A 25,799-nucleotide genomic window follows, 5' to 3' on the forward strand; every position below is an offset into this window, starting at 1 on the left:
CTATGGAAACCGCCGGGTCGAGGCTCGTGAGTTTCGATGATAGCAAGACGGTTCAAACGTGCTTGTGGGGATAGCGTCGGGGTAGACCCAGACTTCTCCAGATTTCCCCAGACATGCATATCGATCTAAGGCATGGTGAAAGCTCGTTGACAATCACCAAAACGTGATGGAAGGATTCAAAGCCTCACTCGTGACGACGCCGCTTGCCAGCCTCGAGGAGAGTTTTTGAAAGCAGGTGGAGGCCGCGGCGAGGCTGGCTGTAGTCTTCTGGGGCAGCAGGAAATGATGACGGGTTCGAGAGGTGAAGTCTCAATAGATCTATTTCTCACGACCACCTTCTTAAATCATCTCGATACACATCCATCGCCGTCCTTTATTCATTCACAACCAAACCAGCATTTTCTCTTTCATCGTCCTCTCTAACACCTTCCCATCAATCCACGCCACCAATACACCTCGACTCGAGGATCCTAAATTTGAGCGAGGCGTCCCGCTTCGTTCCGCCCTTCTGCTACGATTAGACGACCAATGATACAATATGAATTATGCCACTGCGGCAGGCAGGTCTAGATCTCTGAGTGAGCCACTGAACTGCAAAGAATGTCAAATCGTCGGGCAGGAACGAGCCGCGTACAGAAGTATTCGTGGCGATACGGACGGCAGTAGGACACAAGAAAGGATGGAAAGACCTGTCTACTTCTTATGTGAACTGAATTCCTGGCCTGCTAGAACTACTGCGTCGGAGCAATGAGTACGAGGTCTGAAAGGAGCATCTCAGATGCTGTAAATTCAGCCACCGGCGGATAACGTTGGACAATTTGATATCCACGAAGACGATGCTTGCGATCTTGTGTGGCCATGAGGTTGTGAATGAGAGTACAGATGAATCGAATGTGTACACGAGCATCTTGGCGATCGGAGGAAATGCAGGTCTTCAGATCTCAGAATCCTCGCCCACGTTCAATCTCCAGCATGCCACGCGAGAAGGCGTTTGGTACCTGTGGTTTATGCGCCTGGTAGCTCCCGCGGTCCGTTCTGACGGCAGACGATGCCCAGTTCTTCCGTCAGATTATCGTCGATGAATAGGAATAACCAGGTGGTTCCACAAGTTCGACACTGAGGCTACTGACCGCACGAACGGCATGCGTGAAAGTTTTCCCACTCGTGCTCTGCCATGTAGGATTCATGGAGACTTGGCGACTTCAAACATCGATCGTGGTTGTCAGCAAAAGCAAAAGTGCCGACGAGGGCTGACGAAGGCTTGCAGGCCATGCTTTATGCTTTCCTCTCTACCAAGCGCCTCGCTAAAACAAATTTTCAGATCATAGTCATCAATAGTGGGCGTGGTCGTGGCTGCGCCCGCTTCACCAAAACGACCAAACCGCGGCTGCGAGGCTGCGCTTCCCGCTGCCCAATTGGCGAAAGCGAGAGTGGTAACCAGGCTCTTCAAAGTCACCGAATATCTCTTTCATCAGTGCCTCAGCACGGATCGGGCTCTCCATTCAACGCTCGAATTCCAATTCCTCACGACAGATCAAATCCCGCTCCGCTGTTAACGGCAGCGAGCAATTTCTCTCTCAACACCGCCTCGCTCTTATACATCGGCAGCTTCAGGAGATTTACGCAGGTACTCGTGGTGGGATACCGATTCTCATCGCTTCCGCTATCACGAATTGAGAATCTCGGATTCAAATGACCAAATCCCAGAAGCGGTCCACGAGGTGTCGAAGTGACGAATTTGAGCACCTTCCTTCGGTCTTGATCTTCCATCTTTTGCATGACATTCCAGAACATTTGCACACTCGGATGCTCCATTCCATCATTGCCAATGACATACGTACCGCCATACTGTGTGTTGCGTCGAAGATCATTGACGTCAATACCAGCAGCGGCACCACCGATGAGGATCTGGAGCTCTGACTGGTTGAACATGCTGAGCCAAGAAGGTTGAATGATGTCGCTGAGTCCACGGAGGAACGTGCGGGTTTGCTGGGAAGCTTGCCGCGCGAGGCGATATGCTGCGATCAGGTTGATGTATTGAAGACGGTTTTCGTTCGTGACGGCGATGTTACCTCCGTGCGGCACCAGATCGACTTCAACGACGCGCTTGCCGTCTGGCGGTCCGACTTCATCGGTCACTGAGAAAGTCATCCCTAGTTCTTCTGCATTGTCGGCGTTCTTGACCTGGAGCAGGCCTCGGTACAGGCCCTCGTCCAGCTCACGGAGATCGTTGATATTTGGCCTATAGTGCGACTCAGATCGTGCACTACCAGTCCCGCCTGTCAGCGCCCACTTCTTCAAGAAGAAGCCAGCGAAAGAGACGTCCACCAGTATTCCTTCATACAAGCACTTTCCGATGATGCGACCGAGAAATTCGTACTGCCTGCCGAGATCGCGACACGCTTCTGCAACCTCAGGCGACCTTTCGCTGAATCCGTACAACTGGTGTTGCAATTTCAGATCTTCGAAAATGGTGGGATTGGGATACAAAAGGTGTTGATCGTTTTCGACAAAGAATCGGTGGCCGGACGCCTTTGGGTCTTGATCGAAGGCCTGGCTGATAACACTGGTTAGAAACTCTTTGGTGACTCCACCTCCATCGATGCCAGCTTCAGGCATGTCCCACTGATCCAGAAAAGTGATCTGGATAGGCTCTTTGAGGTCGGCACCTAGCTCGTAGAACTGCTCGTAGGCATCCTGAAACTCCTGCGTACGCTTGACTTTAGCATGGTGTCGTGCAAGAAGATCTCGAGGCGGCCCTTGTTGTGGCTGAAACATCATCTGCTGTCGCCAAAGATCTGGGTCTGTTGTGCCAAAGCGTCGCTTTTCTTGGTCGAGGCGAACAAACTGTCGGAAAATTTCGACACGAGTGCGAAATGGTATGAAGAATGGCATGTTCTGGAGAATTTCCAGCTTCGGCGCCATTGACTCCAAGTATCGCCTCCTGCTTGCCTTTCGTTGTGCACGTGCTCTTGCTTCTTGAGAACGAAGTACCCGAGCGTAGGAGCTCGCGCCCGTACGCGGAGTGTCGAAGCGATCATTGAAGTCGGAGTCGGAGTCGTCATCCTTGTCCTCGTCTTCTTGCTGTTGGATGACATGTCTTGATTCTTCCTCAATGACAACGTCCTGCGTGAAGGCATCCATATTGAATCGCTCCGTCATCAACCAGTGTCCCTTTGGCAGGAAGTTCCGTCGAGAATCGCGTTCGTAAATAGCACGCAGGAGGCTGGTTACAACGCCTTTCAAGTAGTCTGAAGTAAGACCGGGGAGTTGTGCGACGAGTAAGGGTGAGTCGTTGGCCGATGAGTCGTTGCTCTGCGATGCGTTGCCAAATCGGCTCTTGGTAGTAAACAGTGAGCCCTGATCCCTTGCTGGCAAAGCGTCGGAATTGTTCAAGCTGCCAGCGTCGTAGACCAGTGTAAAGCCAAGATTCTTCAAGAACGTCACGAGATTGGCAACATCTGGTACAGGAACAGCGCTGTTCCTTTTGCTGACAGGACTCTTGCCCATGAACTCTTCGTCATCCATGATTTTGAGATCGAAAGAAAACATTTCCAAGAAGACAAGTATTATGGTCCAGTCGTCTCGTTCACGTGGTGACGGAATCCTGTTCTTCAGCAGCTGGACGACACCCCGTGAGGAAGACCATATCTCCGAAAAGACCTGGGTCTGTTTCGTTGCATTCCACAAGTAAGTGGTCGGTGAAGGACTGTCGACCCTTGTTGGTCCTAGGTGCAACCACATGCGGATTTCATCTGACCTGCGTGGAAAGCATCGTAATAATGTGAGAGCGTAACCAGCCAATGCTTGAGCGTCGCGATTGCCGGACAAGTTTTGCTTGCCGACCAGAAGATTACGTATGGAATGCTGGTGCAGTAGCGAATTGACCTGTTTCTGCATGAAGGTGTTCAGGGGCAGGCCAGACTGTACACTGGCCAAGATTTCATTATCATAAGCAGTGTTTTCGAGATCAAGCGGCGTGCTTTCGAAATCGATACTATCTGCGAGAGAACCAAGAAGTTGACTGATAGCACTCATAAATGCCATGCTCGATCGAACTTCAACGAGCGCAATCAGGTTGCCGAGAAGCCATACTCGCGATCTCGTCGACAATCCTCGCTGCGAGTCGTTCGCTTCAGACCTGGGAAGAGAAGGCGGTGCCAAGCGAGAAGCCACGGCCTCCGATAAAGCCTCCGCATCGATGGCTGTTCGGAGGAGACTGGTAGTCTCTTGATCCAGCGGTCTCGCAAGCAACACTGCCAAACCTTCATACGCCGCACGAGATTGGAGCGGGGCAAGAAGCGCTCCTTGCAAAGAGTCCTGAGGCAAGTCTGCTCCACTCGAGGTGAGGGCGTCATAGTAGTTCACGGCATCGTCAGAGGTGAATTTTGTCTGTCTCGCAGCGAAGGTCAAGATGCCCAACACTGTTCGATCGTTGTCACGATCCGGCAGTACCCGCGCTCGGAGTGCTGCTATGCAGGCTCTCTGGAGTTTCGAATACGCACGAGACCACTCGTCGCCCTTGCACTGCACCGTATCGCTCGTCGTGACTTGTCGTGTCCCATACCAAGCAAGTCGCTTCACGTCGCTTGGATCTCTTCTCGGACTGAAGAATAATAGCAGGCGCCGTAGCTGCCCAAGACTTTCGTCTGCTGTGCTGTATGCTCCGTTCGCTCTTTCCTCCTGTTCGTCCCAGATCTGCCGCCATATCTTGAATGTCCTGCGCCGGCTACTGTGCCCTCTGAATGTCTTCTGAACCTTTGACGCCGCCCGTGCTCGCTCCCTCTGAATCTGGCGGTTGATGCGATCCTGTTGCGCTGATGCGACTGCTTGCTGTGCTCCACTTCCGCCGGCGGCGGCCGTGCCGTTGCTCTTCGCGAACGGGTTTCCAGGCCTACCGGACAGATTCACTTGACGAGGCCGTCGACTGTTGCCGGAGAATGTCTGATACATCGTCGCTTAAGCCTAGTTGGTAATCGAAGGTCGATAAGGATAAGATGCTTGCGAGACACGTCGGGAGTCCGCAGCCGGTCGAAGTCAACTTGGAACGGGTCGGCATGGAAAGTGAGGCTCGCTGTGCGATCGAAAGGAAGATTCGGATTTCACTTCACCCACTCCCGCATATCGAGTGCATTCGTCGTTGCCACCAGCACAAGCTGAACGTTGGATGGCACTTTCTAGACGAGATCGATGCTGAGGTAATATCGAAGTTGAGCCGCAACACACGGAGCGGCACGTGCCGTGCAGTCATTGTCCCCGACGCAAGGGACTTGGGGACTTTACATGTAACCTGGCGACATCGGACAAACGCAAGTTCTCCATCATGGACGCGCGACCGCATTTGATTTCTGCGCCACTGCAGACTGCGGTGCCATCGAATGGCCCAGACTGACTACATTGAGCTGGACAGCCGTTCGAGCTCCGTCATGTCTGCGATAAGCGACAACAAGCAGCCATCCGCCAGCCACGTCTCCAAAGGCGCGCATACAACATTCAGCGAGCGATATACTGATGCGCCGCCCAGTCAAGAAGCAGCTGCCAGCTCCGATCGGCCAGGAACAGCGGATTCTCTTCAACAGGTCACGACCTGCGACAGTCATGCCGGAAGAACGATCGAATACCGCGTCTACAAACGGCGCTGGCTTGGTCTCGTACAGCTGGTCCTGCTCAACATCGTGGTCAGCTGGGACTGGCTGACATTTGCTGCTGTCTCTGAGACGTCGTCACACTACTTCCGAGTCAGCGAGAGCGCGATCAACTGGCTCAGCACCGGCTTTCTCTTCGCATTTGCCGCTGCGGCCCCGGCTGTGATCTGGGTCTTGAACCACCATGGACCTAAAATGTCAATCGTCATTGCAAGTGCGCTTGTTCTGGTCGGCAACTGGATTCGCTATGCTGGCACGCGAGCCAACAACGGCTATTTTGGCGTCGTGATGTTTGGCCAAATTGTCATTGGTCTCGCGCAACCATTCGTACTTGCTGCGCCTACACGATACAGTCAAACGTGGTTCAGTGATCGAGGAAGAGTGTCTGCAACAGCCCTTGCATCTCTAGCGAATCCTTTCGGAGGTGCTCTGGGACAGCTCATCGGACCTTTCTGGGCCGAAGACATTTCGGGCATCCCAAATATGGTTCTGTACACATCTATCATATCTACAGTTGCAGCCTTGCCAGCCATATTGATACCAGCTAAGCCGCCGATACCACCCTCAGCAACAGCAGCGGCAGAGAAACTGGACCTTCGGCAGGCATTTCGCGACTTACCCAGGAACGGCTCCTTCTTCCTTATTCTCATACCGTTTTCGGTCTACGTTGGCTGCTTCAATGCAACGTCAAGCTTGATCAACCAAATTTTTGAGCCATACGGCTTCTCTGAGACAGACGCAGGTATAGCAGGCGCCTTACTCATAGTGGTTGGACTTGTGGCCTCAGCAGTCGTGTCGCCCATTATTGACCGTACGAAGGCGTTTCTACTGGCTATCAAGCTCCTGGTTCCGCTCATAGCGGTAAGCTATACGATTCTCATTTTCATGCCGCAGACAAGGAAAATCGCTGGACCTTACGTTACCTGCGCATTGCTTGGGGCAACAAGTTTCAGCCTACTGCCCACTGCTCTGGAGCTTCTGACTATTGTCACACATCCCGTGAGCCCAGAAGTCTCGAGTGTGGTCGGATGGGTTGGAGGCCAGATGCTCGGAGCAGTATTCATCATCATCATGGACGCGTCGCAAGGGAGTTGGATTGGAGAACCACCAGAGTCGCTGAAAAGTGCACTTGTCTTCCAAGCTGTTGTATCCTGGATTGTCGTGCCATTTCCAATGCTGCTTGGTGTTTGGAAGTTCAGGAAAGTCATAATCGGCAACGATATTCCTGATGAGGTGATAAGAAACTATTCGACTTGAGCTTCCCAGTCGTACGTATCAAGGGCTTGGATGCGCCGCTTTCGCCATGCTGCAATACATGTGCCAAAGCCTGGTCCAGAGAGACCACATGACTTGCTGACACAAGTGGCATGGTCCTGCATTGACAAAGAGCACACCGAGAGATCATTGTCGAAGATGAGCTTCGACCACATCCGGCGAATTCGTAATATTGGGAAAGTCTTTGTGCAACATTTTATGCCATCAACATGCTGTCCTGCACTGATCAGTCTATCGACTCTTGTAGCAGATAGCTTCTGATCATGTCGCCAAAGACTCCCACTCGCCGACAGAATAGCTCGCCAGGCAAGCCCCCTCAAACTCCAAAGAAACGCAAAGCATGTATCGGCACGCCGCAGAACCCGTCACCTTCGACTCCGACACGCGCTCCAAAGCACAAGAAGGCCACCAAGCGACTTCCACGCGCAGGATCGCTCAAGAGGCTTAAGCTGGACGCAAGCCAGAACGGTACTCTCCAGAAGTCCATCAAAGCCAGAGAAAGAATGGGTCGCCCAATGACGCGAAGCTATAAATCAGCCTATGCAGCTGCCTTGGAGTAGTGCCGAGTAGCATATCTCGCAGCACTTGATTGTCTATAGCAAAGTTTTCTGCCGCGATATCCTCTCCTTGCGCGAGCCCGTGTAATCTCCCAGCCACTTCTTTACGACTCGTGGGTCGAGAACACATTGTATGTACTGCGTTGAGAATGTAGAGGGCAGCACAAACATGACATGCCGTGCACTCCAACCTAGCCACGGCCTTTCAGTACATCGTGATCTGTCGTGCGAGTCTCGTGGTCTGCATACGTTAATTGGTGCAGCTACCTACTTCCGCGGTCGCTGTCGCTATGATCCTAGCAAACGAATCCTGCCCTTCTTCTCTCGCAATCGATTCGTTATCATGGCCGACATCTTGTCGATGAACATGTTCGCGTCTGTCTTGTGCCTAAAGGCAATCATAAAGAATGCAATGCCCTGGTTAAGTAGCGCAAGAGGTACCTGCATGAACGGACCGGGATAGCTTCATATATAGTTTAAACTTACGCAGCCGCTGTGGGGAAATTCAACGACGCCACGCGTTGTGCTTTTGCCCTTTCGCTACCAGGGATTCGTCGCGGGATCGGTCACAGCATTGCGCTCAGCCTCTCGCCTTTTCATTTCCTTTCCATTTCACGACACTCATTGACACTCGCTCTCGCTCGCTGGGAATGTCATGGCCGACTGAGCACCCTCACTGCGCTCACTGATGCTGGCAGACCCTCGCTTCCCAAGCCCCGGCAATCTGGACATGAGATCGTAGCATCGTAGCATCGAAGCATCGAAGCTTCTATTTTGAGCGAGCTGTCGAGGCACACCGTAATGAGTTACGCCCGGCAGCAATGAATGTAAGTGACTCCTCGCTAGGGGTGTCATTGTGTTAGTAACACCTGTTGTTAGTAACGTTAGCAACACTGTTAGTAACTGTAGATAATGAGGTGTAGTTGTTAGTAACAATAGGGCTAAAGACCGCTAACCTAAGAAGGAAGGTTAGGTCTATCTAACTATAGAAGAGACTATTATTGCTATAGAATATAGACTATTATATAGACTATTATTGCTATAGATACACTTAACTAAACTGTAGTCGCTAGAGCGCTTATCTATACGCTTCCGCACCTAGATAATTACTATATATCTCTAGCAACTGCTACCCTTATAAAGGTTGCGAGTAATTAACTAGAGGGTCGTAGAAGCTAGAAGCCTAGCTATCTAGTAGCTTAAAGAAGGGCGAGTATAGTTATTATTACTAGCTCTATAGTAGTTAACTTGCCGCTAGTTAACTTGCCGCTAGTTAACTTGCCGCTAGTTAACTTACTACTAGTTAACTTGCCGCTAGTTAACTTAGTTAACTTATTAGAAGCGCTATAAAGATATCGTCGTAGTCGATAGTAGTAGCTTCTTCCTTATATTCTAGCTCTTGCTTACTAGCGCTAGTACCGTAGATATTAAATATCTCTTTAAGGTCGTATTAGTATAGATAACAAGGGTCGCTCGGTAGCAAGTAGTAGTCCTTTATTACTGCTTCTTCGAAGGCTAATAATACTTTTAATTCCGCCTTGTAGATCTCTTTCTTAGTTGCTAGCTATCGCTATTATATCTCTTATAGTTTAGCCTTGTATTGTCTCCTTACTACCTCTTCTATAGGCCTTCTACGTAAGGCGCGGCTGTTTATATAGATATAGGTATAGTCGTTAGTACGGCTAGCGGATAGCTTCGAGCGGTAGTCGTTCTATATAAAGTTTATAGCGCTAAACGCTCGCTCGGAAGGTATAGAATTAGTAGGCGTTCTATATAGGCGGAGGGCGACTTCTACTATAAGAGGCGCTTTGCGAGATACGTAGTCCTAATAAGCAGTAACATTGCTACGCTTACGGTAGCGACCGAGCTCGTTACGGACAGCGAAGAAGCGTATTACGGTTACTCGCGACAGATCGTTAAGTAACTTCTTATTACGTACAAGCCGAGGCTTCTTTAGAGAGGCTAATATAAGCGGGAGGTAGAGACAGAATAATTAGTATAAAGGTAATTCTAATTAGTAAGTAGGTAATATAAGTTAAACGCCTCGAGCTATAAGGGCATTCCGGCGTTCCTAAATATAAAGGAGACATCTTATCTATAGTCGTAAGCGACGTAAGCGACGCTATCGCTCTCGACCGCTCCTATCGCTCCTAGTAAGATAGAGCGACAGCTTAGCCTACTAGTCTTAGCGTCGCTCTAAGATTATATAAGGACTCTAACTAATTAGATCCGTAATACTATCCCCCTCCTTAAGCGAAATAGTCCCTTATTCTAGAACTTTCTAATTCTAACTTCTTTACTATACTAAAGTTATTAAAGGACTTGTCTTCTCGTTAGCGTAAGGAAAATATCGTAAATAATATCCTTACCGACTACCTCGAAATACCGATCCGCTACTTTTATTACGAATAGGCTAATAAATCCTACAAAGTCGATCTCCGTTCCGGTCGCTGCTCCGAGTGCGCCCTATACGGCTAGTCCTATAATATACAAGTTACTCGTATAGAGTATAAAAAAATCCGGAAGGCGCGCCTAAAGATAGCTAAAGATCTCGAAGTAGCCGAAGAGGAGGAGGACCTCCTTACGCGGAAGCTTTTCGAGTATCGCGTAAAGGTCCGTCGCTTACGTAAGTCGCTACGTATAAAGGAAGATCGGGAGGTATAAGCTCTTAAGGTAGAGGAAGCCTCTATTTAATAGGCGGAGGAGCTCGAAAGAGAGCTAGGCTCTTCGCCTATAGAGCCGATAATATTCTCGTTACCTACTAACGAGCCGTTTCCCCTAGATAGCCGATTATAGATGTCGCCTTATAACTAGAGTCGTCTAGATAGGACGTCCTAGCCTACCTCTAAAATTCCTAGTAGGAGTGCCGAGAGTCTAGTGTCCTAAAGGTATATATTTTTAATATTTCCTATCTATTTTATCTTCTAGCTAGTTAGTCTAGTAGTATAATTCTTAGCTACAAAAGACATAGTTGCTAGGTATGCTATTAGAGTCCCCGCTCCTCGAGCTACACTGCCCTAGGTCGTTAAGAACTCTAAGGCGCTATAATCGATAGGGTCTAAGAGGTCGTAGGTTTAATTCCTATACTAGTTATTTCTTTTTTGTCCGGTTTTGATATTCTTTAATTATCTGCTAACAGTTCTGTAGGTTTTCTTTTAGTTCCTAAGTGTTTTCTAAATATAGGTATCCTTTCCATTTAATAAGGTATTTCTAACCTTACTAATCTAGGATCTTTTCGACTTTAAACTTATTTTCTTCCTTAGGTTAGAAGTGAAATGTTTCTTAATACGGTGTTTCGGCGTCTGTAGGTTCTAGTATAGAGATATAGAATACTAGGTAGATTTTTGCGTCGTCCGGTAGTTTAAGTCGGTAATTAACTAGTCCTTTAGGCTTATTAATCAAAAATGGCCCGACTTTAACGTAGTCTAGTTTCTTAGTCGATCTCCGGGTTTTCGGATTCTTTATTAGGAGGTAGACCTTATCCCCCTTCTTTAGCTAAGGTGCCATTTTTCGTTTAGTATTATATAGTCCCGTAATCTTTTCTTAAGACTCGGCAATTGCCCTTTACAATTCTTTATATACCTGCTTTAAGTCTTCTAAAGCGACTATCGCTTTATCCGCGTATAGATGCTATAAATACTATTCCCTAAACAGCTACGAATGTTTCCTAAAATTAGCGAAGAATAGTGTCTCTTTCGTAGTCTTAGATTGTTAGTTGTTTAGTGCAAGTTATGCTATAGGCAATAGCGATGCCTAATTGTTTTATACGTAATTAACGTAGTGCCGTAAGTATACCTCTAAGGCCTAATTCTTAACTTCCGTTTGGCCGTCTGTCTATAGATAGTATACCGTTAATAGCTTATACTTAATCCAAGCGTCGCTATAAGCGTCTTCTAGTAGTTTAACGTAAAGAGCTTGTCTCTGTCCGTAATATAGGTCTTTAGAAATCCGTAGTATCGTATAAGTCTATCTAGTACGAGGTATCCGAGTTGCTCTGCCGTACTTACTTCGTTAGCAGGAATGAAGTGTATATATTTCGTAAGCCTATCGACTATAACAAGTATTATGTCGTAGCTATATCCTATAACCGGATCCTTAGACTTCGGTAGTTTCGTAATAAAGTCTATTATAACTTCGTCCTATAGTTTATCTAGTAGCGTCCTAAATTAGATATGTCTATATCTAGCGTGTCTATTAGCCTTATTACGCTAACATTGTAGATATTTCTTAATATATTCTAGAACTCGTTGTCGCATATATAGGAATCCGAAGCTTCGCCTAACTAGTTCTATTGTTTTTGAAACTCTAGGGTGTCTATTTTCTAGTCCGTCGTAGTGTTGTCGTATACACTCCGTAACTCGTTCCTTAGGTACTTAGTATTTCCTATATTCGATTAGAAACTGTTCTTCTATATCCTAAAGAACTCGTATAATGTAGTTAAATTCTTTTGTGTTAGTACTAAGGCTTCCGTCTTGGTTTGCTTTTAATATCTGCTGCTATACTAGTTCGTAACCCTCTATATAGTCGCTACGGCGGCTTAGTACGTCGGCTCGTCCGTTCTCGCGTCCTAGGGTATAGCGGATTTCGAACTTATACTGTCCTAGTAGCTCCGACTAGCGGGCCTATCTTCGGGTTAGTACTTTAGTCGTAGTGAAGTAAGTTAGATTCTTATAATTAGAAAGAATCGTAAGACTTAGTGCTCCTTCCGCGTATACTCGCTAGTGTTATAGTAATGCAACTATTGCAAGTAGCTCCTTATTATAGATGTCGTAGTTCTGTTCCGCGGGTAATATCTTTCTCGAGTAATAGGCTACTAGGTATCGTTTCCCGTTATGCTCCTATATAAGGCATGCTCCTATAGCCCTATCCGACGCGTCTGTTTCTATCTAGACCGCCTTACTCCTATCGAATAATCGTAGCGTTAGCGTAGAAACGCATTGCTTCTTTAGCTACCTAAACGCTTCGTCTTCCTTCGTGCTCTAGTTCTATTTCTTGTCTTTCTTTGTAAGCTCCGTAAGGGGTACCGCTATCTTAGAGTAGCCCTCGATGAATTTTCTATTATAGTTAGCTAATCCTAGGAATAATTGTACGTCTTTAACGTATGTAGGCGTTAGCTATTCCTATATTAACTTGGTTTTTTCTAGATCGATCCTGATTCCTATAGTACTAATAATAAATCCTAGGAATTTAACTTCCTTCTTATAGAATTCGCATTTCTTAGGTGCAGTCTTAAATCCTACTTAAGTGAATCGTTTAAAGACGTCCTACACTATTCGTATATAGTCCGCGAGAGCTCCCTTAGTATAGACTAAGATATCGTCTATATATGCGATAACGTATACGTCTAGAAGGTCTCGGAGGACTTCGTTTATAAGGTCTTAATATAACGCTAGGGCATTTGTAAGTCCTATAGGTATAACTAAGAATTCGTAAAGCCTATATCTTGTTCGGAATACTGTTATCTATTCGTATCTAGCTGCTATACGTATTGCGTAAAACGCATCGTATAGGTCAATCTTCGTATACTAGTCTGATTTAGTTAATCGGTCTTGCATTTCTTCGATGTTCGGTAGTAGGTACCGATTCTTAATTGTAATATTGTTAAGTCGTCTAAAATCGACTACTAGCCGTCCTTCGTCTAATCCGGCTTTCGGAACGAACATTACTAGTAAGGCTGCCGAGGATGTCGACTTCCGTATCTAGCCTTTTTCTAATTTCTCTTTTAGCTACTTATCTAGGGTTTTAAGCTCTTTCTTAGACATTGCGTATAAGGGTCCCTATAGAGGCTCTTTCCTAGGCTATAAGTATATTTTATAATCCTATAGTTAGTGTTTAGGTAAGGCTACCTTACCTCTCTCCTTTTTAAAGAGTCGCTTCTACTTAGTATACTCTTTAGGAATGTCTAGGTCCGAGATTCTAGTTTTATTCTTCGATAGCGTATAACTTCTATCCTTCCTATAATTATTATTATAACCCTCCTAACCTAACGGTAGTGTCGATCCGGATTGAATACGGTTCTCTATAATTCCTATCGACGTAAACGTCTTACGAGTCGCTCTGCGTTTGTTAATCTTATCTGCCTGCGAACGCTACCGCGGTATAGGTTGAATGCCGATTATATAGTCGTATTCCTTAAATGTAAGTACTCCTTTTCTCTAGTCTACGACTAGGTTATGCTTTCTTAACTAAGGTATACCTAATACAATATTATAACTAGCTATATTAGTAACATCTAAGACAATCTCCTCGTAGTGCTGTTAGATAGCTAGTAGTAACGGTATCGTTTCTCGTTCTATACTAGGTAGCGGTGACCTATCTACTACTATAAGTTTATACGCTCCTTCTCTTCTGCTTCGGATTACGATCCCTCGGCTTTTAACGAATAATTCGGAGGCAAAGTTCCCGCTCGCTCCGGAATCTATTAATATACTCGTCGGGTGCCCGTTAACGATAACTTTCGTACGGAAGACTGCTATTAATACTTAAGCGCTTTCGGTATTAAGGAACTCTCTTAGAACGCTCTAATCTAGAGAGTTAGTCCGTTTCCCGACTAATTAGTAGCCTAACGTTGTTCTAACTAGTTACGGATCCGTAGTCCTACCGTTCGTACTTCTTTAGCATATAATTTTTCTTCGAGGGTATCGTTATATGCGTCCCGTCCCTACGCTACTATAGCCTTTCGGTATTGCTAATTTAATCGCTAAACTGTCTAACGTATGTCTTAAGTAATAATCGTCCTTTCGTTAGGTAGGACGTATCCGTAGGGCGTAATTATACTTCCTATCGGTACTCGCTCCGTAATGAAGTTATAGTATGTATAGTCTATAGGTATCTAGGGGTAATTCTAGAATTTTGCCCGTAGGCTTATCTAGAAATAATTAAATTAGATAGGATCGACCTTCCGTTATCCGTTAACTTTTAGAAACATTTCCTCGTATTTGCGTACTAGATGTAAGGCGATTGTTCGCGCTGCTATAGGTGTATCTATTATAAACGTAAGGATCGTATCGTCGTTAATCCCGAATTCGTCTTTACTTTCTTTATTCGTAGTTTCTTCCTCGGTATCTAGACTTCCTTTTGAATCTTCTTACTATTCCTCCTCTTACTAAGGGAACTCCGGTACTTCTAGGATAGCTCTAAACTCCTCCCCGGGAGGGAATAAAGCTTCCGGATCTCGGTTTTCTTTATCGTCGGTATCTAAGCAAGATTTATTAATCGTTTCTTCTTCTAACTAGGATTTCGCATCTTCTCGTACGAGTCGCCTAATCTAAGGGAAGAATCCTACTTCTACTTTAGCAGAATAATGAATTTGGTATTAGTCGTCGTAATAGAATCTCTAGTAAAGGGTTCTATATATAGGTTCTTGTCGTCGTACTATTATATAGATTTGTCGTAGCTCTTTCTTTACGACCTCTACGTAGGTCCTCGGCGCGTTATTAATAGAGTATAGCTCTACTACTATTCGGTAGCCTTCTCTACCCGAGTCCTTTCGTTATATTATATTAAACTGTTCGCGTCGCACTATATTCTTACCGCGGTAGTTCCGTGCTATATAGCCTTCCTTACTATACGTATAGCAAGTTAATCTTCCTGCTTTCTTAGGCGAACTCTTACCTTTTCTTCCTTTAATTGCTCGACCCTTCTAGGTAGCGTCTAGCTCTATTAGTTACGCACCGTAGTAGTTGTTCCCTTTTAGTTTATCGTAGGTACTATAGTTTCGTCTATTATCGTATCTAGGAGTATAACTAGCTTTTCTAGAAGTCTTAGAATCGTAACGTCGTTCTAAAGCTCGTTCGTAGAGCCTATCGTCGAGATCGATCGTAACCTTAACTAATATTCCTATATTATCTATTTTTCTACCGTCGCGTATAAGCTCGTCTTTAACGTTATCCTTAAAACCTCGCTAATACATTGTTATAAGAGCTTCGTCGTCCTAATCCGTAAGTTAGGCGTATTCCTAAAATTTGGCGGCGTAATCGGTATATAACCCCTTCTAAGTTAAATGTTAGATAACCCTAACTGCGGTAGCAACTTCGTTAGAAGATCTAAAGACCTTCTTTATTATACGCTTAAGATTTTCGTAGCTAGCGAAGATTCTATCCGAATTGTCGGTCCTATTGCTATCTAGATAGGTCCTAAGAAATGGTTTAACCTAATACTAAGCCCTACCTCGTATAAACGTCGTTGCGAAGACTAGCTTTAAGTTATCTTAAACCTAGTTAAATATAAAATACATATCTATCTAGCTAACCTAGGTATCGAACTTGTCTCGGTCGCCGTAATAAAAGTCTAGCTTTCCGATCTTAAGAGAATCGTTTCCGGTATAGGTTCCGAGTACATTGCTAGTACTAGAGGTAGTACGTCGAGTACTGCCTATCTCGCTAGGGGCGGGAGTTCCCCTTCCGACTTATAATAAGGCACTTATCCTAAGGGCGTTTAAAGTGTTACGGTTACTTACGACAGATCGTTAAGTAACTTCTTATTACGTACAAGCCGAGGCTTCTTTAGAGAGGCTAATATAAGCGGGAGGCAGAGACAGAATAATTAGTATAAAGGTAATTCCAATTAGTAAGTAGGTAATATAAGTTAAACGCCTCGAGCTATAAGGGCATTCCGGCGTTCCTAAATACAAAGGAGACATCTTATCTATAGTCGTAAGCGACGTAAGCGACGCTGTCGCTCTCGACCGCTCCTATCGCTCCTAGTAAGATAGAGCGATAGCTTAGCCTACTAGTCTTAGCGTCGCTCTAAGATTATGTAAGGACTCTAACTAATCAGATCCGTAACAAAGCGCTAAGTAGACTCGCGGAATTCGATAAATTCGTCGTTAAATTAGAGATAGCGATCGTACGTAGAATAGTCGCCTTCTTCGTACCTAAAATAGCGCTTAAAGAAGCAGGTACGCGCCTCTTCCTCGCTGTCGCTAAAGCCTCGAGAAACAGATAGATTCTTAATATCTAATAAGTAAGCTGCCTAGTAAACCTCCTATGTCTACTTTAAGAAGCGCTAGTTAAATAGCGACAATAACGCACTCTCGTAAGGCAATAACGCCTATTAAATCGAGCGCCGTAGTCGCTACTAGCGAGATACGACATTACTAACTCGTAAGGTGTCGCTCTTACTAATAAGGCGCGCTTCGTCGATAAGCTAAAGGAGCGTATAAAGGTTCTATAGGCGGCTCTAGAATAGAGGCGAGTTAATAGTGTTAAGGGCCGTTGCGGCGCCCTTCGCGAGTCTACCGTTAGATCCTCGGAATAGCCGGTTTGCTATTATTCTACCGCATTCTTAAAGAGTACTCGTAGCTACGAATAGGCTGTATACTATAGTATAATATAACCCCTAGCGAGTAAGGCAGGTAATAGCGAAGGCCCTTAATATTACGTCGTTGTCCTTAGCAAATACCTTTAGTATATTCTAACTCTTCTTCGACCTCTTAAATAAGGTAAGTACGTAACTAGCGGCGCGAAGCGTATCGGTATAGTATAGCAGGTACGACTTCTTATTATCGTTACCCTAATTACTAACAAACAGCTAAATACCGTATAAGTCGCAGAAGACGTATATTATATACTTCGTAAGCGGATTCTCGGCGAGTCGCTAGTATATAGCCCTTATAGTCGCGCAGGTGTCGGTTTAGAGCGAATTCTAGCGATTAAGGTCGCTATTAACGAAGGGCAATACCTAGTCGGTTACCTGTCTCGCTAGGTTTACGGCATTAGCGTTAGAGTCCTTTATATCGAGTAGGTCGCAGAAGAACGAGCTAGATAGCGTATTTACTAATAGATTACAGAAGCGAGTGCCGCTACGGCTCTTACTCTCGTCCGCGCTAAAGTTAAGATCTCGTTACAAGTCGAATACGGCTTATACTTACTTCTCGAGCTCCTTATAAATAAGAGGGATGTATTCTACTACCTTCTTATAGCCTAGCGGGTTATAGTTACTATTAAACTTATAGAAGACCTCCTTCTACTTAGGATAGTGCCTCGTATCGACCTTATTAAATAGCCTTCTACTATATAGTAACGCCTTCGTAATAGCGAGGTCTCGGTCCGCCTTTAGCTTAGTACGACTAAAGTTAAGCCTTCGCTACTGCTTCGGAGGCGCTTCTTCGTCCTTATCTTCTAAATAAAACCGCTTATAGTCTTAGAATTGCTTACACTTCCGTAGGTGCCTCTATTTCCGTATTAGGTTGCCCTCCGGCACCGTACTATTGCTCGATTAATACTAGATATAGCGGACAAACTTGCCCTTATTGTCGGTCTCGAAGGGGTAGAAGTTAAGGCTATCTAGATATACTAGAGGAGGCATTTTTAAAAAGTCGGAATTTAAAGATTCGTAGAATTGCTAGAATTAGGAAAAACAGAGGATTAGATAGTCTAAATAGGCGGTAAAATAGCAGACAATTCTCTCTCGATAATACCTCTCGAACTATCTAGTTTATAGGTCTATCGGATAATATTAGTAGTACTATCTTCTATACTAACCCTAGTAGTATAGCTAGTTTAGTTGCTAGGTAACCCTACGCTAAGTAGTCTCCTAAGCAATACCCTCTCGGAAGACCTATAGAAGCAACCTCTACGCTAATCTATACTAATTTAAGCTTATTCGAGTCGTAAGAGACAGTTCTATAAAAGATACTAGTACCGAGAGGGTTACGAAGGCACTATAGTTGTTACTCACTTCTAGCTATTATAAGATAAGGTTGGAACTGCAGCCTGAGGCACCGGATACTAACAACAACGGTTACTAACACCCATTTTGTTAGTAACGCCAGTATTCGGCCTTAAGGCGTTACTAACGACACCCCTACGAGTCCTCGCAACATCGGCGCACTCTGCCACGAGCGTGGTAAACAGTACAGTACAGTATGCGCAAACGGCAAATGCTGACTTCCGCGCAGCTTTTCGCATTGCCGCCCGCATTGCTGGCTGCAGTCATCGCCTTTTCGTCCTCCGCCGCGCACGCACAGTACCCACCGCCGCCGACATATGACAACATCCTTAGATCGCCTATAGACAAGAATGTCACCGTCGCCTACAAGCAGCCGATCAATGGCACTTGCACCACTGCCTTCTCGACACAGAAGCAATACACGGGATACATAGGCATACCGCCGTTCACGCTCGCTCCTATACAGCAGAACTACTCGATCAATACCTTCTTCTGGTTCATAGAAGCGCGGCAAACACCAGAGACTGCGCCGCTTACAATATGGCTGAACGGTGGACCAGGTTCGAGCAGCATGTTTGGCCTATTCAATGAGGCTGGGCCATGCGAGGTTGTTCAAATGGCCGATGGGACATACGGCACGCAGATGCGACCTTTCGGCTTCGATCGGGCCTCCAACATTCTTTTCATTGATCAGCCGAATCAGGTTGGCTTCTCGTATGATTTGGCGACAAACGCTTCGCTGGATCTCTTCGCAAATGAGGTCTATGAACCTCCTACGCCGCCGAGCAAAGAGCTCCCAGGCTTCATGTATCTTAATGGCACTTTCGGCACTGCCAACGAGAACGCCGCGAAACCATACGCGACGACGGCGAATACCACGGAAATTGCTGCGGCCGCGACATGGCATTTCTTGCAAACATGGCTTTCGACCTTTAGCCAGTACAATCCTGCGACCAGGCCGAATGTGACTACACCCAATTCATCCGACGAAGCGGCTGGCATTCATCTTTGCACGGAGTCGTATGGTGGCAAGTATGCGCCGGTATTCTCTTCTTACTTTGAGGAGAAGAATCAAGCTCTGGCGAGTGGTCTTCTGCCGGCAAACGACACCCTGGCTATCAAGCTGCAATCGGTCAGCATCATCAATGGTCTCGTCGACGACCTCATTCAAGATTACTACTATCCGTCTTTTGCGTATAACAATACTTACAAGATTCAGCTGATCGACCAAACTATGCAGCTGAACGCCATCAATAATTACACGACGAAATGCTTGCCAGCCATTCAGTCCTGCCGCGCAGCACTGGCTACGACCTCGAATCTCTACGGCGACGACGAGCGCATCAATGACTTATGCGAGAGCGCACAATATACCTGCAACATTCTCACGGCCATTGCAGCAGCAGCTGGCTACGATTTCTATGACATCCGACGGCAATTGCCGAGCCCTGATCCCTCTGCGGCATATCAGGAGTACCTTAATTATGAATCCGTGCTAAAGGCTATTGGCGCGGCCGTAAACTACACCGAGAGCAATCGCTACGTCCAAGAAGGGTTCATCTCGACGGGTGACAGCATCCGAGGTGGCGCAGTGCAAGACCTTGCCGATCTGCTCAAGGCCGGTGTGCGTGTCGCTTTGATATACGGGGACGCCGACTTCATCTGCAACTGGCATGGTGGTCAAGCAGTAGCCTTTGCAGTCGCCAACGCCCTCCCAGCATACCCTTTTGCAACACGCGTATCATCAACCGGCGCCGGAATTCCACCAAGCTATGCATCAGGCTTCGCCCAAGCCGGGTTCGCAGAAATCGTCGTCAACGACTCCTACGTCGGCGGCGCAGTTCGACAATATGGCAATCTCTCTTTCAGCCGAGTCTACAACGCCGGCCACTTTGTTCCTTACTCCCAGCCCGAAACCGCCTTTCAAATCTTTGCCCGTGTGATCTTGGGTAACGACCTGTCCACAGGCGCAGATGTCGACCTTTCGACCTTCATTTCCTCCGGGCCCGCAAACTCCACGTATACGCAAAAAGCTCCTCCCGCACCTGACCCTACCTGCTGGGTCCGGAATTGGCAGAGCTCGTGCTCTGATGACGATACGGATGCTATGAAGGAGGGCAAAGGTCTGGTTTCGTACGGCATTTATTACCAAGATTCATCGAGCATCATCTTACCGAGTACAACCGTGCAAGCTGGAGTCCCTGGTAACCCCATGACTACCACCAGTAGCGGCACGAGAGGCGCGCACGGCGCCACCGATACAAGCTCCGCATTAACGGGAGTCTATACTGCTACAGGCACGCCAACACCAAGCGGAGCTGCAACGAGACTCGGTGCCGGTCTCGACTTTGGAAATGGACCGGGATCAATGTTTCTCGTGTTCGCTGGTGTCATCGCTGGGATGGCTGTCATGGTTTGAAGTGGATTGTTCTAGTAGATATGGTTTTCAAGATCTTGGTCTGGAGTTTTTCATGACATGGGAAAGGGGGAAAAAGTGTGATTCTTGGATCGGAGGCGTGTGAATGATACCCAATATCTACAATCGTAATGTCTGCATAGCATTAGTATAGCATAGGTTCGGGATGGGAAGGTGGGAAGGGAAGGTTAGAGCAGTGGCATTAAAAAGTTAGAGTCGTGATAGAGAAATGAGACGAATTGGCATCTTTGTCGTCGTCGCTGACTCGTGTCACGTGCCACGTGTATTCTGCTTGTAGATGTGCGTTGTGGTCTCACACATATCGCCCTCCGTCGATTCACCGCCTTTTCCGAGCCAGACGTGTATGGCATTGAAATAGAGTCCCCGTTCATTTCGTACATCCGTCCCAGTCTTTTAACATCCGGGATCGGGTCCAGGACATCCGGAGCAATCTACTTCGTCACAGCATTCTCTTTCTCTCCTCAATCATTCACTGGCACTCAACTCTTACACACTCTCGCCAAGATCCCTTTTGACTCATCAGGCTTGCGAGATGGCGACCAGTATGATGAACGCTGAGCTCGGCGAAGCTTGCAGGCGCCTGCAGTTACCGCTGCACCGCGACGTCCCTTGGTGTAGGAGAGCAAGAGAGACCTGCCTCTGGCGAGTGCAATCTCAAGGTAGGCATGATGAGGATGTTCTTCCTTCAGCTTGGAAGGAAACATGTTGCATTGCATCTCCATTATCACATCTTACGGATGAGCCATTGCTGAATGTGATCACACGATGTGTCTGCACTGATCTGCCCAGACTTGCCCAACTGCAATACCTGCCACTATGCTGTCAAGGTCGAATAGCAGCGCGGGAGAGCGACTCCGTCGAGCAAAGTCCATGTCCTCCACGCATACAGCAGCATCCGGCCAAGCACAGCGACTAGGCACGACCATCGCCGCTCAGAACACCCGTCTTCAAGCAGAGGTTGCAGCTGTTGAAGCTTACGAGCGTGCCCGACAACTCGATGAACTCAGTGCCTTTACTTCGAAGCCACGACCCAATCGACGACGGAGTCAGGCCTCTGGCAGGACCGAAGGAAGTCACTTCGAAGAAGCCAGGAGACGTTCAGTAAACCAGGCCGAGAACGTCAGGCCAAGGCCATCGAACGCATCATCTTTTGCGCAAAATCGAGCAAGTCTACCGAGCCAAACCAGAGTTGAGGCGTCGGACGAAGGAAGGGTCATTACCAGAAGTAGATCTGTTATACCGCCAGTGCCAGCCGCTACCGCTTCTAGCTGCAGTCGTCCTGCCTCAATTTCGGCCGCTCGTCACACCCGGCAAAGGCAATCAGTGGATACCGACGGCAGTCCAGCACCGCGTTACTCGCAGTGTGTCAAAGATCGACAGGCAACGCTGCAGCTGAGCACGCTGAGCAATGAAGTTACTTCTGAGGAAGGCACACCTTTCACCGCTCCTCGATCCCCGCCACGACCAGCAAGGCCGTCCATTCGAGAGACGCAAACTGATGAAGACATCAGAAACATGGCCACGAGCGCCTACCTACAGGATCTGGAGCGCAAAAGAATTCGCGAGCGCAGGTCTTTCATCTTCAGCAGTTTTAAGAAACGCCGTGCGACTGGCAATGCTTTTAACACGTCACTGCCACCTTTCAATTATGCTCACGATGGAGACGGAGCCCCGATGCCAACCAACTCCGCCATGCTCGCGCCTGCAATTGGGGCACAGACCAAATCTCGACATTTCTCCAGCTCAATCAAGAGTCGTATCAAGAATGCATTTCGCAGGACTTCTAGGGCTACAAGTAGTATGCCAGCTCAACACGTTCACGCAAAGGAGTTTCACTTCACTATCAAGGACTATGACCCGAGTGATGAGTCGCGTGGTTCTGTGGACTTTGCAGATCCTTTCATGACCATTGCCGCAGAAGAGCCCCGAATTGCTCCGCCCTCACCGCAAACTCGCCCAAACAGCAAGGTCAGCACCATCAACGATGGATCAGCGAAGTCGAGGGTCACGAGCTGGACCAATTCTACGGTCGCCGCGTTCTCTAGTATCCGCACTAATGTCGCTACGGCGCATCCCAAGGAGCAGTCACCGGCATTACACCGCACAGCTAGTCATCACACCTTGCGCAAGAAGAGCTCCTTCCTCGGCGGCCCTATCCGTGACAAGCTGCGCCGCGTGAGCAAGGCTGATCTTAAAGGCTCCGAGGAGAGCATGGGTCTGTATTCAGCTCTGCAGAGACGCATGAGGTCGTCGAAGTCCAGTGATCCCATCCACCAGCCACTGATATCCGCTCCTCTTGAGCTCGAACCAGGAAAGAACTCGGCGCAGACTCTTGATACTCGCGCAAGCCTGCCATCGCAGCGGTATCGACAGACTGACGACGCAAGAAGCGATTTCGACACCACAATCCGCAGCATTACGCCTGAGCCGAATCCATATGGCATTGACATACCTTCTCCAGTTCACGAAGTCACGAGTCCTGCACAGAGCAATGACGATATCGATTCCACGGTGCTTCACCATGCCGTGCATGGTTCTGGTGGCTCTTCGGCGCGGTCCGGCTTGCAGCGACGATCTGCTGTGAAAGCGCCTCCTCCTTCACAAGACGCTCTGGCTCGTAGAGTTGAGCGTGCTAGCAATAGATGGAAATCACCCCTCGACGAGCTCTCTCCATCCAACTCTCGGTCCACCCTCAGGATGTCGGAAGACAACCCCTATATACTGCGATCTTTGAGCCAAGCGGCCAAGCAAGTGACGCCGGTGAACGACTTGCCACATCATCGAAAGGCTGTCAATCTGCTTTCGCCGAGGTCGGACGTGATCTCACCAAGTGTCTACTCGCGCGCTACTGACGGCGCTTCTCCTCGGCCAGATTCGCCAGAAGTGTACGAGCCAGCGACAACTATCACCATCACCGGTCACGAGGTTCGCAGGTACAGCATCTCTCCGCCAAAGCGGATAGACGAGAAGCAACACCGTGGACATGGGAGCGGCACCTGGCGAAAGTGGCTCTCTGACGAAATGAATACCACCTTGGGCAGCAATGAGAAGCAGATTCGCCTTCCGCAGAGCATTTTCGTGAACCCTCCAGCACAGCGACAGGATTCTGGTGTATCTTCACTCACGGCGGTGCCAGGCCACAAGAGAAGCGTGGCCAGCATCACTGCCGAGCTTCGATCTGTGTCGCCTCTCTCGTTCCACAGCGAAAACCGACCAGCTTCACGCGCTAGCAGTCAGGTCTCCGACATGAATGGGAGATATCCTGTCATTAATGCGAGCAGGAATACCAGCCAGCATAGCATTGCGACAAGTCGAAAAGCTTCGCCGCCACCTCCTCCAGCAAGGCAGGACAGTTCGGAGGGCCGTCTTTTGCATTCTGTCGCCATGGCTAAGAAGCCAAGCATTGATGCTGCTTTGCACTCGACCGCGACTACTCGGGCAAGAGCCAATTCGAAGAGTGCTGGTTTGGGACAGATATCAGCTGCAGCACGTAGTCAAAGCGCTCTCGGGTCTCGACAGAACTTGAATGTTGAAGCAGCATCTGGAAGTGGTCGCCTTTCTGCCGCCAGCGCTACGTCGCCCGGCAAGGCATTTAGTCGGCCAAAGTCGGCGTACGAGCTGCGAGTGAACTACAAGAATAATGCCAATGCAGCATCGAAGCCACTTGAAGTCCGTCGCAAGGCGATCGAGAACGGTGAGAACAGCATGCTGGAGGACAGCACTTTATTCAATATCTCCGCGGGACCATATGCCGCACCACGATCGCCAAGCACTAATCAAGAGAATACTCGGCCAATGGACAGTCCTTTGCAGTCGCTGTCGAGCTCGGAATGGCTTGCTGCCGGATCAGGCAAGAAACGCGACGCTAGAAGATTCACTGCCAGTCCCGCGCATTCTCAAATCTACGGATCTTCTAGAAAAGAGCGTTCGCCTGGTCAGCGACTGGTCACGAATTGGTTAGATGAGAGGATGTCGAAGTCGCGTGAGAATTTGCAACCCTCGAAGGAAAGCACGCCTGCTTTTGTGTGATGTTTGTTGGAACAATACCCCCCTTTGGCTACCCTGCATGCACGTTGGACTATGATGTGATCATTGATACTTCGTCTTACGATGTATCATTAGCAAAGAGCTGTGCTAGTCTCTTGTGCCGGATGGTATTGACAGGCAATAGAATAAATAGTGAACTTCCCAATCGAATTCTATAGAGAGCTAGAGAAACCCCCAGGCGGCCGCTTTCTTTACAATCCCAACCAAGCCCTCCTCCAAGAGAATCTCGTTCAAAAGCAATCTTTTCGTATCGACATCGATGAAAGTTGACGCATTGCCTCTTTTGGAATGTGAGATGTCCAAGCGAGTTGCTGGGGCAACAATAAGGCATTTATGCATGAGCGCTGCCTTCAAGAAATCAAATGTGAAATGTTAATGACCTTTGCTCACGTAGACCTAGAAGCTTGACAAATGTGGGAAAAATGATGCCTACTTCTACTCGCTCGAAATCTAAGGCCCTTGCCTCGCACTCACGCCTCAAGGTAAATCCACCCATCACGACCAACGCAATCCAAAATTTCGATGTGGCCACCATCAGCGATGATGCAGACGAGACTTGCATCGTCGTTCATTCCCGATATCAATCTCTAGCTACAAAGTTTCTACAGCTTAAATCGGAACTGGGCTCGAAGTATGAGAAATCTCTCTATGCGGACATGTCTTGGAGACAACTCACTTCTCGTCTTATCGAGAAGCGACCGCTCGTTTTCATGGGCTCGTCTGATCATACTCTACTGCGCTCTGGTCGAAGCATCCGTCATCCTGACCAGCAGTGGGATCGAAACGGCACAGATGAGCAGGACAGAAATGAGGACCTCACGCTCGAGGAATACTTGAGCTACGACGAGATCATGCTTTCATCTCTCATCGGCGTCTCTGGACCTAGCTTCTTCATCAATGAGGGCGCGAGAAGCAATTGTGGGGTTCCGGGCAAAGCTGGGACTTTTGAAGAACGAGGAGTCATCGTTGGACTCGTGGGGGCTAGATTCGAGAGACCTGATCGAATGGACTCGGTGTTCATGCTTCCTCCTGTCAAAGAACCGAAACAGCATCCCGCGATTACGGAAGCATTTCTGGATTTCTTTCACGCGACAAGTCGTCGTTCTCCTGGAGCGGATTTCGATTTCGACGTCTATCGAGCTCGCATTAGGATCACGGCGGATATCT

At 47.8% G+C, this 25,799-nt stretch overlaps 5 protein-coding genes across 5 annotated transcripts; 4 read left to right on the forward strand and 1 right to left on the reverse strand.

Annotated features, from left to right (window-relative positions):
• Positions 1 to 2: 2 nt before the first annotated feature.
• On the forward strand, positions 3 to 1,254 carry MYCFIDRAFT_173007 (uncharacterized protein; the record flags this gene model as incomplete). Its single annotated transcript, XM_007926370.1, has 10 exons — positions 3 to 64; positions 92 to 145; positions 174 to 368; positions 397 to 497; positions 561 to 644; positions 679 to 704; positions 730 to 758; positions 794 to 1,063; positions 1,097 to 1,146; positions 1,181 to 1,254. 10 exons carry the CDS (start codon positions 3 to 5, stop codon positions 1,252 to 1,254), a joined length of 945 nt encoding a protein of 314 aa, XP_007924561.1.
• A 270-nt stretch (positions 1,255 to 1,524) lies between these two features.
• MYCFIDRAFT_135244 (uncharacterized protein) lies at positions 1,525 to 4,953 on the reverse strand (the record flags this gene model as incomplete). Its single annotated transcript, XM_007926371.1, has 1 exon — positions 1,525 to 4,953. One exon carries the CDS (start codon positions 4,951 to 4,953, stop codon positions 1,525 to 1,527), a length of 3,429 nt encoding a protein of 1,142 aa, XP_007924562.1.
• A 421-nt stretch (positions 4,954 to 5,374) lies between these two features.
• Positions 5,375 to 6,902, forward strand: MYCFIDRAFT_152217 (uncharacterized protein; the record flags this gene model as incomplete). The annotated part of the gene is made up of 1 exon (XM_007926372.1): positions 5,375 to 6,902. The coding sequence occupies exon 1, from the start codon at positions 5,379 to 5,381 to the stop codon at positions 6,900 to 6,902; it is 1,524 nt and encodes a 507-aa protein (XP_007924563.1). The 5' UTR covers positions 5,375 to 5,378.
• Positions 6,903 to 18,359: 11,457 nt separating this feature from the next.
• MYCFIDRAFT_152221 (uncharacterized protein) lies at positions 18,360 to 20,815 on the forward strand (the record flags this gene model as incomplete). Its single annotated transcript, XM_007926373.1, has 1 exon — positions 18,360 to 20,815. The coding sequence occupies one exon, from the start codon at positions 18,360 to 18,362 to the stop codon at positions 20,565 to 20,567; it is 2,208 nt and encodes a 735-aa protein (XP_007924564.1). The 3' UTR covers positions 20,568 to 20,815.
• A 586-nt stretch (positions 20,816 to 21,401) lies between these two features.
• Positions 21,402 to 24,614, forward strand: MYCFIDRAFT_195132 (uncharacterized protein; the record flags this gene model as incomplete). The annotated part of the gene is made up of 1 exon (XM_007926374.1): positions 21,402 to 24,614. One exon carries the CDS (start codon positions 21,402 to 21,404, stop codon positions 24,612 to 24,614), a length of 3,213 nt encoding a protein of 1,070 aa, XP_007924565.1.
• Between the last annotated feature and the right edge of the window lie 1,185 nt (positions 24,615 to 25,799).

The sequence above is a fragment of the Pseudocercospora fijiensis genome, assembly GCF_000340215.1.
Source record: "Pseudocercospora fijiensis CIRAD86 unplaced genomic scaffold MYCFIscaffold_3, whole genome shotgun sequence".
In the NCBI taxonomy this organism is placed as follows: Eukaryota; Fungi; Ascomycota; class Dothideomycetes; order Mycosphaerellales; family Mycosphaerellaceae; genus Pseudocercospora; species Pseudocercospora fijiensis.